Genomic DNA, 16,973 nt, shown 5'->3' on the forward strand with positions numbered 1-16,973 from the left:
GAATGCTCTCCATTGTACATCTGTAGAAATTTTCGAGTGAGATGTTCACTTTCAAGGCAACCCCTGCAACTGGATCCTTGATTTCCTAACCAGAAGACCACAATCTGTGCGGATTGGAAGCAATATCTCCACCTCACTGACAATCAACACCGGCATACTTCAGGGATGTGTGCTTCCCGTCAACCATTCAGTTTTTGAGCCAACTAGCAACACCTCGGCCACTTTGATCACTTTGAACTAAAATTAACACTGTTGTTCCAATTGTGTCCTTTCTTGAAAAACAATGGTATATAATTTGTTCAATATTGTGTTTCTCATGTATGTTATTCTTCTGATGCTATGAAGCTGTGATTGTGCTGTAAGTAGGTTTTTCATTGCACCTGTGCATGTGACAATAAACTCGACTTTGACTTTGATAGTCAGAGTAGATTCAACACGTCACTTCCTGCTTGGTTCAGATTTAAACCCAGAATTTCCAGACTTCTTCAGGATGGGTTCCATACACTGAGCAACAAGTAACCTATGAAGATAGGCAGTGGTCAATGCCTGGCATACTGACCTAGTGTTCCACTGTCAAACCTCAGCCCAGTCTATCATCAGAGGTAAAGTACTCCCCTCCACTGAGCACATCTACAAAGAGTATTGCCACAAGAAAGCAGCATCAGCAAGAAGCTACAGAAGCCTTAGGACCTACACCACCAATTCAGGAACAATCATTACCCTTCAACCATCAGGCTCTTGAACCAGTGGGGATAACTTCACTCACCCCAACACTGAACTGATTCCAGACCTATTGGCTCCTTTTTAAGTATTCTACAATTTGAGTTCTCGATATTTATTGCTTATTAATTTTTTAATTTTCCTTTTCTATTTGGACAGTTTGTTAACTTTGCATGCTGGTTGTTTGTCTGTCACCGTTGTGTGTTGCTATCAGTAATTCTATTGTGTTTCTTTCTATTTACTGTGAATGCCCACAAAAAATGAATCTCAGGGTAGTATATGGTGACATTCATGTACTTTGATAATAAATTGAACTTTGAACTTTGAACTCTCCCAACCACCCTGACAACAGGCACGTTTGACAATGATTTGTAGAAAAATCATTTTATTGTAAAGTCCGGCTTCTGTGGCTGAAGCACGATAGGAAAGCAGAAATACAATGTCCATAAAATAGAATAATGATGCCTTAACATTTTGTTGCGATTCGTATTATTGAGATTCATGGTTTTTTTTTACTAAAATAAGAACTTTTAAGATTGTACAAATCGACACATAGAAATGACATAGACATCAGGCATTTGTCACTGTGATGGGAACAGATTCTGTGCCCGACACATATTAAACACAATACTTAAAGCCAAAAAAAAAAGTTTACAAGATTTAAACAGGAATAAGGTCTTTTTCTTTCATTTTTGCAAAGACGGATTACCTTGGTGCCCGTCAAAGATTTTAATGTCACTGTAAGACGTACCACAAGGAATACTGCCATGAATGTAAAAAGTTCAATTCTGTGACTGACTTAAGGCTCAAAATTCTGGCTGTGTTATCTTTGCTGCTAATGGCACCTTCTGTTCCTGGTTGAGTCTGAAAGCTCAGTAGAAGTGGTGTTTATCCTCTTCCCCCACAATAACTGACCTCAGGATGTTACTGGAACTCTTTAAAGCTTCGGTCACTTTTTGCCCAGAAGTGGTTGAAATGATCTCAGGGAAGCTGACTCAATCATTTCGGTTCTGTGCCTGCCAACAGTGGGAACTTTGAGTGAGGCTGAGTGGCAGAGAGGAGGACAAGTGAACCATGGAAATGATTTTGGGGTTGGGCGAGGCCATTTTCACAGTATCCATCTTTGAAACATAAAACGTCCAACATTTAAAGGATGGAAGTGTCAGTTCCTCTGCTCAATACAATTGAGCATATATATATATAATATATATATATTAAAAATAAGAAAGGAAAGAAAATAAAAAGAATGTATATCTGCCCGATTCCAGCAAAGTTCTAGCTCAGCGTTCCGGCTCTCCAAAGTTGCTTCATCTTTAATGTTGAACTTTAAGGCCAGTCTAATAACACTAATCGTTAAGAATCATCCGAGACATCTTTAGATCCGTACAGGTCTGCCAGCCGTTTAAACCGGGGTCCCCAGCTGTTGAGGTAATCGTAGTTCAGGTCGGATTCCGTGCTGGCCGATTCCAGAGAGCTGAGGGAGCCCGCCACTGATCCCCTCCCCTCATAACCATAGATCTGGATGGAGTCGTAGGGCGGGGCAGTGGGGTCGCCATCGGCTTCCTGTAGCCTGACCTTGATGAAGTCGTCAACGTCCACGCTGTTGGGGGCGGCGCAGAAGCCCTGCCGGGGGACGTACTGCAGCTCAGGCTTGATGTCTTTGCGTGGCAGGAAGCCGTTGAGCCCATCGGGGTTCTGCAGAGTTGCGATGTCGAAGGCTTCCGTGTCTTCCTCGCCTCCCCCCTCATCATCGTAGCTGATGATGTTCTCTCTCACATCCTCCTCCTCGAAGACGATCAGGGGCTCCTTCTTCTGGTGCCTCAGTGTCACAAACAAGACCACGATCACTGTGGAGGCAAAGAGACAGGGCCAACGGCTGGTTACCAAGGGAAACCAAATGACAGTTGTCAGACACCTGTCAAGACTGTTGATTGTCCAAGACTCCATAGAGTCTGTCTATACTTACTGCCTCTGAAAAGCAGCCAGTATGATCAAAGATCCCACCCTCACCAGACATTCTCTCCTCTCCCCTCCCATTGTGTTGAAGATATAAAAGTCTGAAGGGATGTATCACCAAGCTCAAGGACAACTTCTATCCCACAATTGTAAGACTCTTGACTCTGGACATTAAGGAAGAAATCTTCACCTCACATGGCCTTTGCACCTTATTATCTAATTTCCGAATTTAGGACATAGGAGCGTACAACACTGTACAGGCCCTTTGCCCATGATATCATGCCAACCTCTTAAACTATTCTAAGATCAATCTAACTATTCCTTCCCACATTGCCCTCACCTCCATTTCAAATAATGCATCTTTATTGCACTTTCTCTGTAACACTTTTTTCTGCTTTCTGTTACTGCTTTTCCCTTACACTACCTTAAATGACTTATTTTTGAAAAGTCCTGTATTGCAAAACTACATTTATCTCAGTATCTCAGTACATGCCAGAATAATAAACCCATTCTAAGTCAGTTCCAACAGTTGAGCCCTGAAAGAGGTGTGTGACCATGGACGTGCTCAACCGGTAATCGAACAGGATAGTTTCAGTGATGTGCTGCACAGTGAGCAACGCTCAGCTAATACAGCTGCTAGCCCACAGCTCCTGCTCCCCTTAAAGGAGGTGTGTAGGGCATGTCTTCAACACAGAGAGCAGTGGGAGGCTAGAGTCAGACTCAGGTTTATTTTCACTGTAAAATTTGATGTTTTGTGGCAGCAGTACAGTGCTACTCATAAGAAAATTACTATAAGTTTCGATAAATAAATATGGATATATAAATAAGTAACAGACAATAAATAAATAATAGATAGAAAATATTAAGTAATTAATAGATAAAGTGATATATAAATACATTTTTCAATAACCAAATAACTAACTAAATAAATAGATAGATATAGATAAACAATAAAGAAACCATAAGAGGAATAGCAAGGTAGTGTTCATGGGTTCATTGTCCTTTCAGAAATCTGATCGTGGAGGGGAAGAAGCTGTTCCTAAGGTATTGCATGTGGGTCTTCAAGCTCCCGTACCTCCTCTCAAATGGTAGTAATAACTAGAGGGCATGCCCCAGATGGTCAGGGTCCTCGATGATGTCCCTATCAATTCCTCTCTGATTCTCCTTCCTCCTCCCTACACACGAGGGGTAATTTACCGCTGCTAATAAACCTCCCACTTAGCACGTCATTGGGACTCGGGAGGAAACTGGTGCACCCGGAGAAAACTCACAGGTTAAAAGGAGAACATGCAAACTCCACGCAGACAGTGGCGGAGTTGGGATTAGACCCTGTCACTCTGACGGACACTCAGAGATTAGGAACAGCTTCTTCCCCTTTGCCCTCCGATTTCTGAATGGACAATGAATCCATTTATATAGGAATCCATTTATATATATAAATTAAATGAAATATGTAATGCAAAAAGAGAACAAAAAGTAGTGAAGTGGTGTTCATGGATTCATTGTCCACTCAGAAATCTGAGGGCAAAGGGGAAGAAACTGCTCCTAAAAAGCCAGGAGCGTGCATCTGGGCTTCTGCACTTCCACCCCGATGGCAGCAATGAGATCCTTAATAGTGGATGCTCTGCCTTCTTGAGGCATCACTTGGCTATAAGAAGCCTGTATACTTTACTGCACCAGCAAGCAGGTCATAGCGGCGTCAGAAACCATCACACTCTCTGACAGGAAAAACAAAACAGTGCCCCCAATATTTGGGACCTGCTGTTTTCTCATCACCACCAATGAACACGACCTCACTGTTTCTTTGCTCTCTTTTTGCACTACTTAATCTAACTTATATGTATATTTCTTATTTTAATTTATAGTTTATTTTTTCTCTGTATTGCATTTTATTTTTGCCGTATAACAATAAATTTCACGACAAATGCTGGTGATATTAAACCAGATTCTAGTTCTGCAAGCACCAATGCACAGCCCTCGCTCTCAATAAGATGTGTACCGCAGAGACACGATGAGCATTAAGTCAAGGCTTTGTAATGGATGGAGTTTGGTGCCGTGTTCAGGAGTTTATTGTCCAAACAGTTTAATGTGCTTGTTATTGCTTCTGTTCAGGTGCCCTGTGAAGAATAGCTGAAACTAATGAGCTGTGAATAATATTGTTTGAGACAGTTGCCATGGGCTGTCTGCAACAAGACAAATTTTGATGTTACCTGTCAGGGGAACACAATGTACAAGCAATACACTTGGGGACTTTACACTGCATGTGATGGAGGGCGCTGGTTGGACCATTGTTGGCGAGATACTGCAATGTTATTTTGCAGTTCTTATTCCCTCCATGGTGAATAAAGTAATCTGGTTCATTAAGGGAATTTAAATGAGTACCAATGGCACTTAAAGTCTCCAATAATGAAATCTTAATTTAACTGGCTATGTCAGGGAAAATAATGATCGCAGAAAGCAAACTACCAAAGCAACACGGATGGAAATTAAAATTTTAAAATCTGCAGAAACTGTCAGTTGGAAAATGAAGTGAGAGATTCTGGCAAAGAGCCCTGAACTGTGAGCAAGCATTCTCAACACAGCAGTGTTCTGTTCTATGCACTGCCCACACCTCTGTACCCAGATGCTGGCTGGCTCTTTTTCTTACTCCCCCACACTTCTGCATCTCTTTTCCTGTGATAAGAGATCACACAAGTCCCTCCATATCCTACCTGCTACCCTCACGTCTGTACACAGATTTCTAATGGCCTCTCTCATTCTCCCCAACACCTTTGTCCGACACATTCCAGAATCTGAAGCAAGTCACAGACACAAGAGATTCTGCAGGTGCTGGAAATCCACGGCAACACACACAAGATGTTTTTGGTCGAGCTAACTAGCTCCCAAACTCAGGTGCTCAATCACATCACAAGCAAGAGAAAGTCTACAGATGCTGGAAATCCATGCAACACACACACAAAATGCTGGAGGAACTCAGCTAGCCAGGTAGCATCAATGGAAAAGAGTAAACATTACAGATAACTGGGGATACGAATTGACAATAAACTGGACTGGTCAAAGAACACTGAGGCTGTCTACAAGAAGGGTCAGAGCCGTCTCTATTTCCCGAGGAGACTGAGGTCCTTTAACATCTGCAGGATGATGCTGAGGATGTTCTACGAGTCTGTGGTGGCCAGTGCTATCATGTTTGCTGTTGTGTGCTGGGGCAGCAGGCTGAGGGTAGCAGACACCAACGGAATCAACAAACTCATCCGTAAGGCCAGTGATGTTGTGAGGATGGAACTGGACTCTCTCACGGTGGTGTCTGAAAAGAGGATGCTGTCCAAGTTGCATGCCATCTTGGTCAATGTCTCCCATCCACTACATAATGTATTGGTTGGGCACAGGAGTACATTCAGCCAGAGACTCATTCCACCGAGATGCAACACTGAGCGTCATAGAAAGTCATTTCTGCCTGTGGCCATTAAACCTTACAACTCCTCCCTTGGAGGGTCAGACACCCTGAGCCAATAGGCTGGTCCTGGACTTATTTCCTGGCATAATTTACATATTACTATTTAATTATTTATGGTTTTATTACTATTTAATTATTTATGGTGCAACTGTAACGAAAACCAATTTCCCCCAGGATCAATGAAGCATGACTATGACTGTGACTATTCAACATTTTGGGCTGAGCCTCTTCATCAGGACTGGAGGAAAAAGATGAGAAGTGAGAGGAAGAATGTAGGGGAAGGGGATGAAGAAGTACAAGGCAGTAGGTGATTGGTGAAACCAGGAGAGGGGGAAGGGGTGAAGTATAAAGCTAGAAAGTTGACTGGTAAAAGAGATAAAGGACTGGAGAACCAGGAGAGAACAGAGGGCCATGGAAGAAAGGGAACAGGGAGGAGCACCAGAGGGAGCTGATGGGCAGGTAAAGAAAAGAGGTAAGAGAAGGAAATGGGAGTGGAGAATGGTGAAGGATTGGAGGAGGGCAATTACTGGAAGTTCGAGAAATCGGTGATTATGCCATCAGGCTGGAAGCTACCCAGATAGAATATAAGGTGTTGCTCCTCCAACCTGAATGTGGCCTCCTCTATTGCCACAATGAGGTCCCGCTGACGTTGGAGGTGCTTTTACCAAGTCTGCTACTGAACTACAGTTAAATTTGGAATCCCCCAGAATGCACCATTCTGACGAACACATGAGATTGAGCAGATGCTGGAAACCCAGAACCGCACACACAAAATACTGGAGGAACTCAGCAGGTTAGGCAGCATCTCTGGAGGGGAACAAAGGGTCAATGGTTTGGGCTGACTCCCTTCATCAGGACTGGAAAGCAATAGGGCAGAATCCAGAATAAGAAGATAAGGTGAGAGGGTGGGGCACAAGCTGGAAGGTGATATACGGGTTCATGCTCTGTCCTGCCCTTCCCTATCGTCCTGCCCTTCCCTATCAACCTGCACCTTAAATATACCTAATGACTTGGTCCCTACAGCCATCAGTGGAAATGATTCACCATCCTCTGGTCCTAGACTCCTGTACTGTTGGAAACGTCTTCTCCATATCCACCATATCAAAGCCATTCAATATTCAGTAGGTTTCAATGAGATTGCCCTTCATTCTTCTAACTCCAATGAATACAGTTCCTCATATATTAACCCATTCATTCCCAGGATCATTCTCATGAACCTTCTCTGGACCCTCTGCAATGCCAGCATATCCTTTCTTAGATATGCGTCCCAAACTGCTGCCAATGCTCCAAACGTGATCTGACCAATGCCTTATAAAGCCTCAGCATTACATCATTGTTTTTGTAATCTAATCGTCATGAAGTGAATGTTAAGACCTAGATCTCTGAACCAGTTTATCTAGTTATTATCACATTGCGGTTTGGTGGTATCTTACTTGGCTGTTGTATCACAACAGCAACTAAAGTATCTTTCTTTCTTTTTGTATTTGAACAGTTTGTTGTCTTTTGTACACCAGTTGGTGCAGTCTTTCATTGACTCTGTTATGGTTACAGACCACAATATGCTCTTTTCTCACTGCTACCATCAGCTAGAAGGTACAAAGCCTCAGGACTCACACCACCAGGTTCAAGGGCGGTTACTTCCCCACAACCAGCAGGCTCTTAAGCAAAAGGGGATAACTACATTCACTTGAACATTCATTGAGATGTTCCCACAATCAACGATCTCACCTTAAGGACTCTTAATGTCATTATCTCATATTCTTGTTATTTATTGCTATTTATTTGCACTTGCACAGTTTGTTGTCTTCAGCACTCTAGTTGATCTTTCATTGATCATGTTACAGTTCTGTAGATTTGCTGAGTATGCCCACAGGGAAATGAATCTCAAGCTTGAGTATGGAGACATGCATGTATTTTGATAATAAATTTATCTTGAACTTTGTTGTCTACAAAGTGGTCTGTGCCTTCTTAGTTTCCACATTATTGTGTACAGCTTTTGTTACTGTTATTGGAAAGATGTTATTAAATGAGAAAGATTGCAGAAAATATTTACCAGGCTGTAGCCTGGACTCAGGGACCTGACTTACAGGGAGAGGTTATGTAGATCTTTCCTTGTAGAGGCAGGAGCACCAGAGGGAGAAGATGGGCTGGTAAGGAGAAGAGGTAAAAGAGGGAAATGGGAGTGGAGAATGGTGAAGGAGAGGAGGGGGACAATTCAAGAAGTAGATGTTCATGCCATCAGGTTGGAGGCTACCCAGATGGACTTTATTCCCTGGAATTTAGGAGATTGAGGGGTGACCTGATAGTTATAATCAGATCATCAGGACAGGGTAAAGTCACATAGTCTATTTTCCCAGTGAAATCGGCAACAAGAGATTTAGAAAGGACATTAGGGTCAGCTTCTCCATACAAAGTGTGGTACAAATTTGGAATGAGCTGTTATAAATAGTGGTTGACACAGACCCATCAGCAATATTTAAAAGCCATCTACTGCAGATAAGTACATGGACAGGAGAGGCTCAGGGGGCTATGGGCCAAACACAGGCAAATCGGACTAGCTCACTGGGAACACAGTCAGATGTGCCAAAGAACCTGTTCTCGTGCAATATGACTGAACGGACTAATAAACACACAAGCAGCTCTGCTACCTCAGGAGGCTAAAGATATTCAGCGTGTCCCCTTTGACCCTCGTTGTACCACTGAAAACATCCCATCCATGCATCATGGCTTGGTACAGCAGCTGCTCAGCCCGTGAGCACAAGAAGCTGCAGAGGGCTGTGGATGCAGCTCAGCAAATCACGGAAACCAGCCTCCCCTCTATGGGCTCTGTCCACATTTCTCAATGCCTCAGAAAAGCAGCAGCAAAGTCAATGACGGTGCCTACACTGAACGTTCTCTCTGATCCCCCCTCCCATCGGGCAGGAGATACAAAATCCTGAAACCATCAGGCTCAGGGACAGTTTCTGTCCCACTGTTATGCTACTAAACAGTAGAGTGGACTCCTGACCTCACATCATTATGATATTGCATCTATTGGCTGCCTGCACTGAACTTCTCACTGTAAGTGTAACACTTTATTCTGCATCCTGATATTGTTTTACTTTGTTCTATCTTGAACTGAAGTGATGAAACGATCTGAAGACCACAAGACCATAAAATATAGGATCAGAATTAGCCCATTTGGACCATCGAATCTGCTCCGCCATTCCATCATGGTTGATTTATTAACCCTGTCAACCCCATTCTCCTGCCATCTCCCTGTGACCTTTGATGTCCTTATTAATCAAGAACCTATCAACCTCTGTTTTAAATATACCCAATGACTTGCACTGCATAGCCATCCGTGCCAACAAAATCCACAGATTCACCATTCTCTGGCTAAAGAAATCCCTCCTCTTCTCTGTTGCAAAGGGACGTCCCTCTATTCTGAGGCTGTGCCCTCTGGTCTTCGACTTCCCCACAATACAAAACATCCTCTCAGAGTCCACTCTATCAAGGCCTTTCAATATTTGATAATTTTCAATGAGATTCCTCCCTCATTGTTCTAAACTCCAGCAAGTACAGGCCCAAAGCCATCAAAACCTCCACATATGTTAACTCTTCCATTCCCAGATTAATTCTCGTGAACCTCCTCTGGACCCTCTCTAATGGCAGCATATCTTTTCTTACTTAAATATGGATGACATGCAAAACAAAGTTTTTCACTGTACCTCAGAAATGAAACATTAATAAAACAACTTAATGACTACTAGTGTTTATGAATCTATAATTCGATTGCCGACTCTCTGTGTCTAACTCTATTTCATTGTACTGTTCCACTTACTGAGTAGTATAATGATGCAAGTAAGTATTGCGATCAAGGCACCAGTGCTGAGACCTGCCGGCAGCGTCAAGGGCTCCGCGTTGCACGACTGCACGCTGCCGTCTGCGCTGCAGCTGCACACGCGGATGGTGAGGGTGTTGGTGCTGCTCAGGGGGGGCGCGCCTCCATCCGAGATTACCACTGGCAACAGGTAGACCTCTTGTTTCCGTCTGCTCATAGCACCCTTCCGCACCTTTATATCGGCCGTGTTTGCTGTGGGGTTAAAGAACATCACAGAGTGATTCACACAAGGATGGTAAGGACATTAAAGATTAGATTTACTTGTCACATGCACATTGAGACATCAAAACGTGGAGTAAAATGCATTGTTTTCATCAAAAACCAACGCAGTCAAGGATGAGATGGGGGCAGCCCGCAAGCGTAAAGCACTGGAGCAGCATGCCCACAAGTTACTAACCTTAACCCGTTTCTTTGGAATGTGGGAGGAAACAGAGCACCTGGAGGAAACTGACTCACTCATGGGAAGAACGTACAAGTTCTTTGCAAATAGCAGTGGGGATTGAATCCAGATTGCTGGCACTTGGAAGCACTATGCTACCATGCCACCCAGTAGCCTGTCCTGGCCCAAACATGTCGAAGCCATAACAAAGAAAGCTCACCAATGCCTCGTCTTCCACAGGTGACTGAAGAAATTTGGCATATCCCTTTTGATCCTTACCATAGAAAGCATCATGTCCACATATGTCATAGCTCATTGTGGTAAATACACTGCTTATAGCTGCAAGAAACTGCAGGGATTTGTGGACACAGCTCAGCACATGACAGGAACTAGCCTTCCCTCCATGGACTCTGTGTATGCTTATTGTCATTTTAGTTAAGCAGCCAGCATAATCAAAGACCCCACCCAACCCAGTCATTCTCTCTTCCCCCCTCTCCCGTCAGGCAGAAGATAAAAAAGCCTAAACATACATACCACTAGACCCAAAGGCAGCTTCTACCCCACCGTTATAAGACAACTGAATGGACCCCAAGTCCTATCAGATGGACTCTCGATCTCGCGCCTGATTCCTTCAGTGTCATCAAGAAGACATGACCACAATCTTCATGAAGAGATGTTGGAAATGGAATGGGCGCATGATGAGAAGAGAGGCCAACTCCATCACCAAGACCGCACTTCATTAGACCCCTGAAGGATAGAGGAAACGCGGGAGACCAAAGACAACTTGGTGCCATACCACAGTGGTAGAAATGGGGACCCTAAGCCACACCTAGGGCACAATAGAGAAAATGGCCAAGCACAGACAGAGATGGAGGACCTTCATTGCTGTCCTGAGTGCCAACGGTGTAATGGGCAGTAAGTAGGATAACCTCTCAATCTACTTCGGTCTCAGTCTACCTCGTTATGACATTATAGTCTACTTGCACAGCACTCTCTCTGTAACTGCAACACTTTTATGTTCCACATTCTGTTATTGTTTTAACTTGTACTACCTCAGTGTACTGTGTAATGCATTTATCTGTATAAATGGTATGCAAAGTAAGTTTTTCACTATATCTCTCCACATGTGGCAATAAAACAATTTACAAAATGATTGAAATTGATGTGATTTTAAGCCGTTTATATGCTAGTCTTTCTGTAAAGTGATCTAAATAAGTTTAGTTCCATGTGATCTAATTGAGTATTTAATATATAATGAATCATAATTACTGCTTATTACTGCTTAGCAAACTTACTGACCCTAAAATCTTATTTTCTATCATGCTTTATAATTCCCTTACATAAATATTTCCAAACATAATGGATATTAAAATGCAAAAAGAAGTAGATTTGTTATTTTTGCTTCTGTCTTAATCTTATGTGTTTTACAGTCTGCATTTCACACTCTATATAAAGATAATTAACAATTTTGTATTTCCCTTCCTGATTCATATACATGAGAATACTTTAATACAATCGGCTATCCAGCCAGTTGAATAACATCACAACTGCTTGGTGCCAGCAATCTAATTGAATCAGATTCAGGATCATTATCGCTGACTTATATGACATGAAATTTGTTATTTTGCAGCAGCAGTACAGTGAAAAGACATTTAAAGTTACTATAAATTACAATATAAATAAACAGCGCAATTAAAAGAATAACGTAGTGTTCATGGACCATTCAGAAATCTGATGTTGGAGGGAAAGAAGCTGTTCGTAAGTTATTGAGTTTGGGTCTTCAGGCTCCTGTACCTCCTCCAATGATAGCAATGAGAAGAGGGCATATCCCACCTAGATAGTGAGGGGTCTTAGTGATCAATGCCCCCTACTTGAGGCGCAATGTCTTGAAGGTTTCCTCGATGGTGGGGAGGGCTATCCCCACAATGGGGCTAGCTGATCCTGCACCCGCTTGCGATCCTGTCCCTCAGAGGCTCCTACCGGGCTGTGATGCGACCAGTCCAATCGCTTTCCAGCATTTAGCTGCAGAAATTTGCCGAGTCTCACGGCTCAGAGGATGGTGGGAGTATGGAACAAGCAGCCAGCACGAGAGGTGCACGCCAGCCCAACTTCAATGCTTAAGAGAAGTTTGGATAGGGACATGGATAGTAGGGGGTACGGAGGGCTATGGACCCAGAGCAGGTCGATGAGGGTAGGCAGTTTAAATGGTTCGGCACTGACTAGATGGGACGAAGGGTCTCGGCCTGAAACGCCAACTGTACCTCTTCCTTTAGATGCTGCCTGGCCTGCTGCGTTCACCAGCATTTTTTGTGTGTCTTGCCTGTTCCTCTGTTGTACATTTCTATGACTCTATAACGTCTAGGACTCTATGACTCTATTCAACTGATCACTGACAGCACTGAGGACTTCGGGACATGCATGCCATGGGGAACTCGATGGGAGAGGTTTTCTTTGAGCTGAATGTTTAAGATCTGTGCCACACAGCTGATGACAAATCCAGGACACTGCCTTGCTCAAAGCTTAGATGAGCATGTAAAAGAATTTTGTGACAATGGTAGATATGTTTAAACAAACCACAAGGCAACGAAGAAGAACCAAAAGCAATCAAGGCAAGCTTTCCTATAAATGCCTACTTAGGAAAGGGATCTCAAGACAGTGTATGGTGATATACATGTACTTTGATAATAAATGTACTTTTACTTTGACTTTGAATATGGAACACAAAGAGGTACAGCAGAGGAGGAAGCCCTTCAGCCCACAATGTCATGCAGCCTACAACGTTGTGATACTAGTAACCAAAAGGCTGACTAAATTGATCTCCTCCACTTACACAATGTCTATAATCCTTCTATTTTCCTCATGTTCATGTGTCTATCTAAATGTCTTTTAAAAGTCTCTCATGTTTCTGCCGCTACCACCATGCCAGGCAGTGCATTCCAGGCACCCACCACTTTCTGTGTAAAAAAACTTGCCCCTCACAACTCCTTTCAAATTACCCTCGCCGTAAACGAATGCCCTCTGGCATTCGACATTTCACCCCCGGGAAAAAATACTATCTGTCTATTCAGTCTAAACCTCTCATAATCTTATAAACCTCAATCAGATCTCTCCTTAGCCTCCACCGCTCCAGAGAATAAAACCCAGGTTTATCCAACCTCTCGTTATTGCTCATGCTCTCAAATCCAGGCAGCATCCTGGTAGACCTCTTCTGCATCTTCTCCAAAGCCTTGGCATCCTACCTATAGTGAGGCAACCAGAGCTGCACACAATACTCCAGAAGCAGCTTGACTTTGATTTGATGTTCTGGGGTGCAGGGAAGGGCACTGAGGATGGAGAAGTGGATGGTGAGAAATGAAACAAATTTTATGCTGAGAAATGTGACTATCACAAACTCTTCTGGAAGCCCTTGCCTGTCCTATTTCACACCAAGGTCCATCCAGAATGTCCATCAGGTGTGGAACTTCAGGATCTCTTGCAACAGCATTCAGTTGCATTTCTTTACCATGATCAGACCATTATTGGCTACCTGTAGGTGACTCTAGGACCAGAGGGCACAGCTTGAGAATAGAAGGACAACTCTTTAGAACAGAGATGAGGAGGATTTTCTTTAGCCAGAGGGTGGTGAATCTCTGAAATTCGGTGCCACATATGGCTGTAGAGGCAAAGTCATTTAGTGTAGTTAAAGTGGCAGTTGTTAGGTTCTTGATCAGTAAAGGTGTCAAAGATGATAGGGGGAAAGCAGGAGAATGGGGTGAGAGGTGTGGACTTGATGGGCCGAATGGCCTAATTTTGCTCCTGTGTCTTATGGTCTAATGGGTGGTGAGCAGTGTAGAGCTCCTGAATGGCATTTCAGGGTAGAGAGAGGCAGCAGCCTAACTTGGCAACGCTGGAGGTTTGGGAGTAAGTATGAAATGACTGTCGGGCAGGCTTGGCGGTGAGTGAAAACAAAGGATGAGCTGCTGTATCCTTTTGATCCTGACTTTGTGTTGAAATGAGAGACCAGAGGGCTTACATAGGATAAATGGCTTGTACACAGTTAGATCCCATAAATAGCAAATGAAATGAACCACCAGTGGATATAGAGTCATTGAGCACTCCAGCACAGAAACAGGCCCTTCAGCCCATCTTGTCTGCAACAAACTGTTATGCTGTCCAGTCCCATTGATGGTCACCTGGACCATAACTCTCCATAGCCCATCCTAATGCCTTCAGTGAGACCTTATACCAAGACCTTGCCTGCTTCTCTAAGGTATACATCTACTTATCTAAACTTCCCTTAAATTTTGAAATTGACCCTGTATCCATCACTTCTGCTGGCAGCTCATTCTACACTCACAATACCCTCTGAGCAAAGAAGGTCCCTCTCACGTTCTCCATAAACAATTCACCTTTCACCCTAACCCATGACTTCTAGTTCTAGTCTTACCCAACCTCAGTGGAAAAGGTCAGCTTGCATTTACCTTATATATATTCTGGTACACCCCTATCAAATTTCCCCTTATTTTCCTATGCTCCAGAGAATAAAGTTCTAACCTATTCAACCTTTCCCTGTAGCTCAGTTCCTCACATCCCAGCAGCAAGTGCTGATGGAGTGAAAGCATGTCAGAAACCTTCCGATTTCTCTTTGTCAATCTGTCTGGAAAAAATATCTGAAATTAATAAGGTCATACCCTTTCAAAAACCAGGTCTCACCCCCACCCCGTATGTCAACCCAACTCAGAGGCTTGAAATCTCAATGAGATTTGTTCTGGACTAAAGATTAGGGGCAATGTGAGTGAACCTTGTCCTCACTGGAGTGGCATCTACCTTGGAGAAGCAGACAAGGTCTTGGTATAAGGTCTCACTGACAACAATAAAATGGAGGTGAGAGACATTCATTGAGCTCTTCAAGCCTAAGCCCCCACCCCACCCCTCACATTTTAATAAGGTCATGACTGGTCTGTATCAGGTCAAAGACTAATCCATTTTCACATTTATGAAGTGTACTGATCAGATGGTGTTGGAGTTGTACATTTTCATTTAAATGGTAAAAAACTTTAGAGACTAGGCTTTGCACATCGTATGCATTGAATAATCTGTTAGATACACAATCTATTCTGATTGTGTTTGCAGATGGAAATTGATCTAAAGGTCAATCTTTTCCAAGAAGTGGGAGATCTCAAAGAGGGTGCAGAGCAGATTTAGCAGTGTGTGGGAACAGAAAAATGTTAGGGCCCACTTCCATTGGTCCTTCAAGTTGATGGGGTGGTTATGTACGCAAATGGTGTGTTGGCCTTCATTTGTCGGGGAATTGAGTTCAAAAGCCATGAGGTAATGTTGCAGCTCTATAAAACTCTGATTAAACCACTAGACCACACTTGGAATATTGCGTTCAGTTCTGGTCACCTCATTATAGGAAGTATGTGGAAGCTTTGGAGGAGACTCAGCAGAATGCTGTCTGGATTAGGGAGCATATTTTAAGTGAAAAAAGATCAGAATCAGAATCAGGTTTATTATCACCGGCACGTGACTTGAAAGGCTGAGTGAGCCAGGGCTTTTCTCTTTAGAGTGAAGGAGGAAGAAAGGTGACTTTATAGAGGTCTACAAGATGATATGATGCATAAATAAAGTGGACAACCGGAGACTTTTTCCAAGGGCAGGAATGGCTAACATGACAGGGCATAATTTCAAAGTGATTGAAGTATAGTATGTCAGAGGTAGGTTTCTTTAACAGAGTGTGGTAGGTGCACGGAACACACTTCCAGTGTTGGTTGTAGAGACAGATACATTCGGGACGTTGAAGAGATTCTCAGATGGGCACATGAATGAAAGAAAATTAAGGTCTATGTGGGAGGAAAAGTTTAGATTGATCTTAGAGTAGGTTAGAGGGTCGGCACAACATCGTGAGCTTGTATTGTGCCACACTGTTCTATGTTTCCAGCTCCTGGATGGGTGGGACATGTTGCTGTATATATTTGTTGGGCATGTGTGGCACAGGCAAGGCCAGAGTGCTCACCTCTTCTGTCAACAAAATGCTGGTTGAAGCTGCCTACTTAAAATCTGATGACAGTAGTCCCTCAGACTTTTGCTAGGATTTACTTGAATTATGGACATGCACTTCCAGTGCAGGAGGGTGCACTGCTGGAAGGAGAACTGTAGGTGTTCTGAGTACCAGTTCCCCTTTGTTCTTGAAGGCTGTGAAGGTTATGTTGAGTGACAGATACTGTGTGTTCCACTTGAACTTGAAGTATTGTGAACAGATTTGGCCCCTTGCCTAAGAGGTTGGGCACAGGAGTATATTCAGCCAGAGACTCATTCCACCGAGATGCAACACAAAGCGTCATAGGAAGCCATTCCTGCCTGTGGCCATCAAACTTTACAACTCCTCCCTTGGAGGGTCAGACACCCTGAACCAATAGGCTGGTCCTGGACTTATTTCCTGGCATAATTTACATATTACTATTTAACTATTTATGGTTTTATTACTATTTATTATTTATGGTGCAACTGTAACGAAAACCAATTTCCCCGGGATCAATAAAGTATGACTATGACTATGAGAAGATGTGCTGGCACTAGAGAAGGTCCAGAGTAGGTTCATA

The 16,973-nt window shown here is 43.3% G+C and overlaps 1 protein-coding gene across 3 annotated transcripts in view; it reads right to left on the reverse strand.

Moving 5' to 3' along the window:
- Positions 1 to 1,103: 1,103 nt before the first annotated feature.
- LOC140210734 (cadherin-11-like) overlaps positions 1,104 to 16,973 on the reverse strand; it is a 262,075-nt gene continuing 246,205 nt past the window's right edge. For all 3 annotated transcript variants that reach the window (XM_072279966.1, XM_072279964.1, XM_072279965.1), the window contains 2 exons: positions 9,954 to 10,205; positions 1,104 to 2,567 (listed from right to left, as the gene is read on the reverse strand). In XM_072279966.1, the coding sequence (XP_072136067.1) occupies positions 2,074 to 2,567; positions 9,954 to 10,205 (746 nt within the window). In that variant the 3' untranslated portion in view covers positions 1,104 to 2,073. The remainder of the gene's footprint in view (positions 2,568 to 9,953; positions 10,206 to 16,973) is intronic.

This window comes from Mobula birostris, chromosome 15, assembly GCF_030028105.1.
Source record: "Mobula birostris isolate sMobBir1 chromosome 15, sMobBir1.hap1, whole genome shotgun sequence".
Classification (NCBI taxonomy): Eukaryota; Metazoa; Chordata; class Chondrichthyes; order Myliobatiformes; family Myliobatidae; genus Mobula; species Mobula birostris.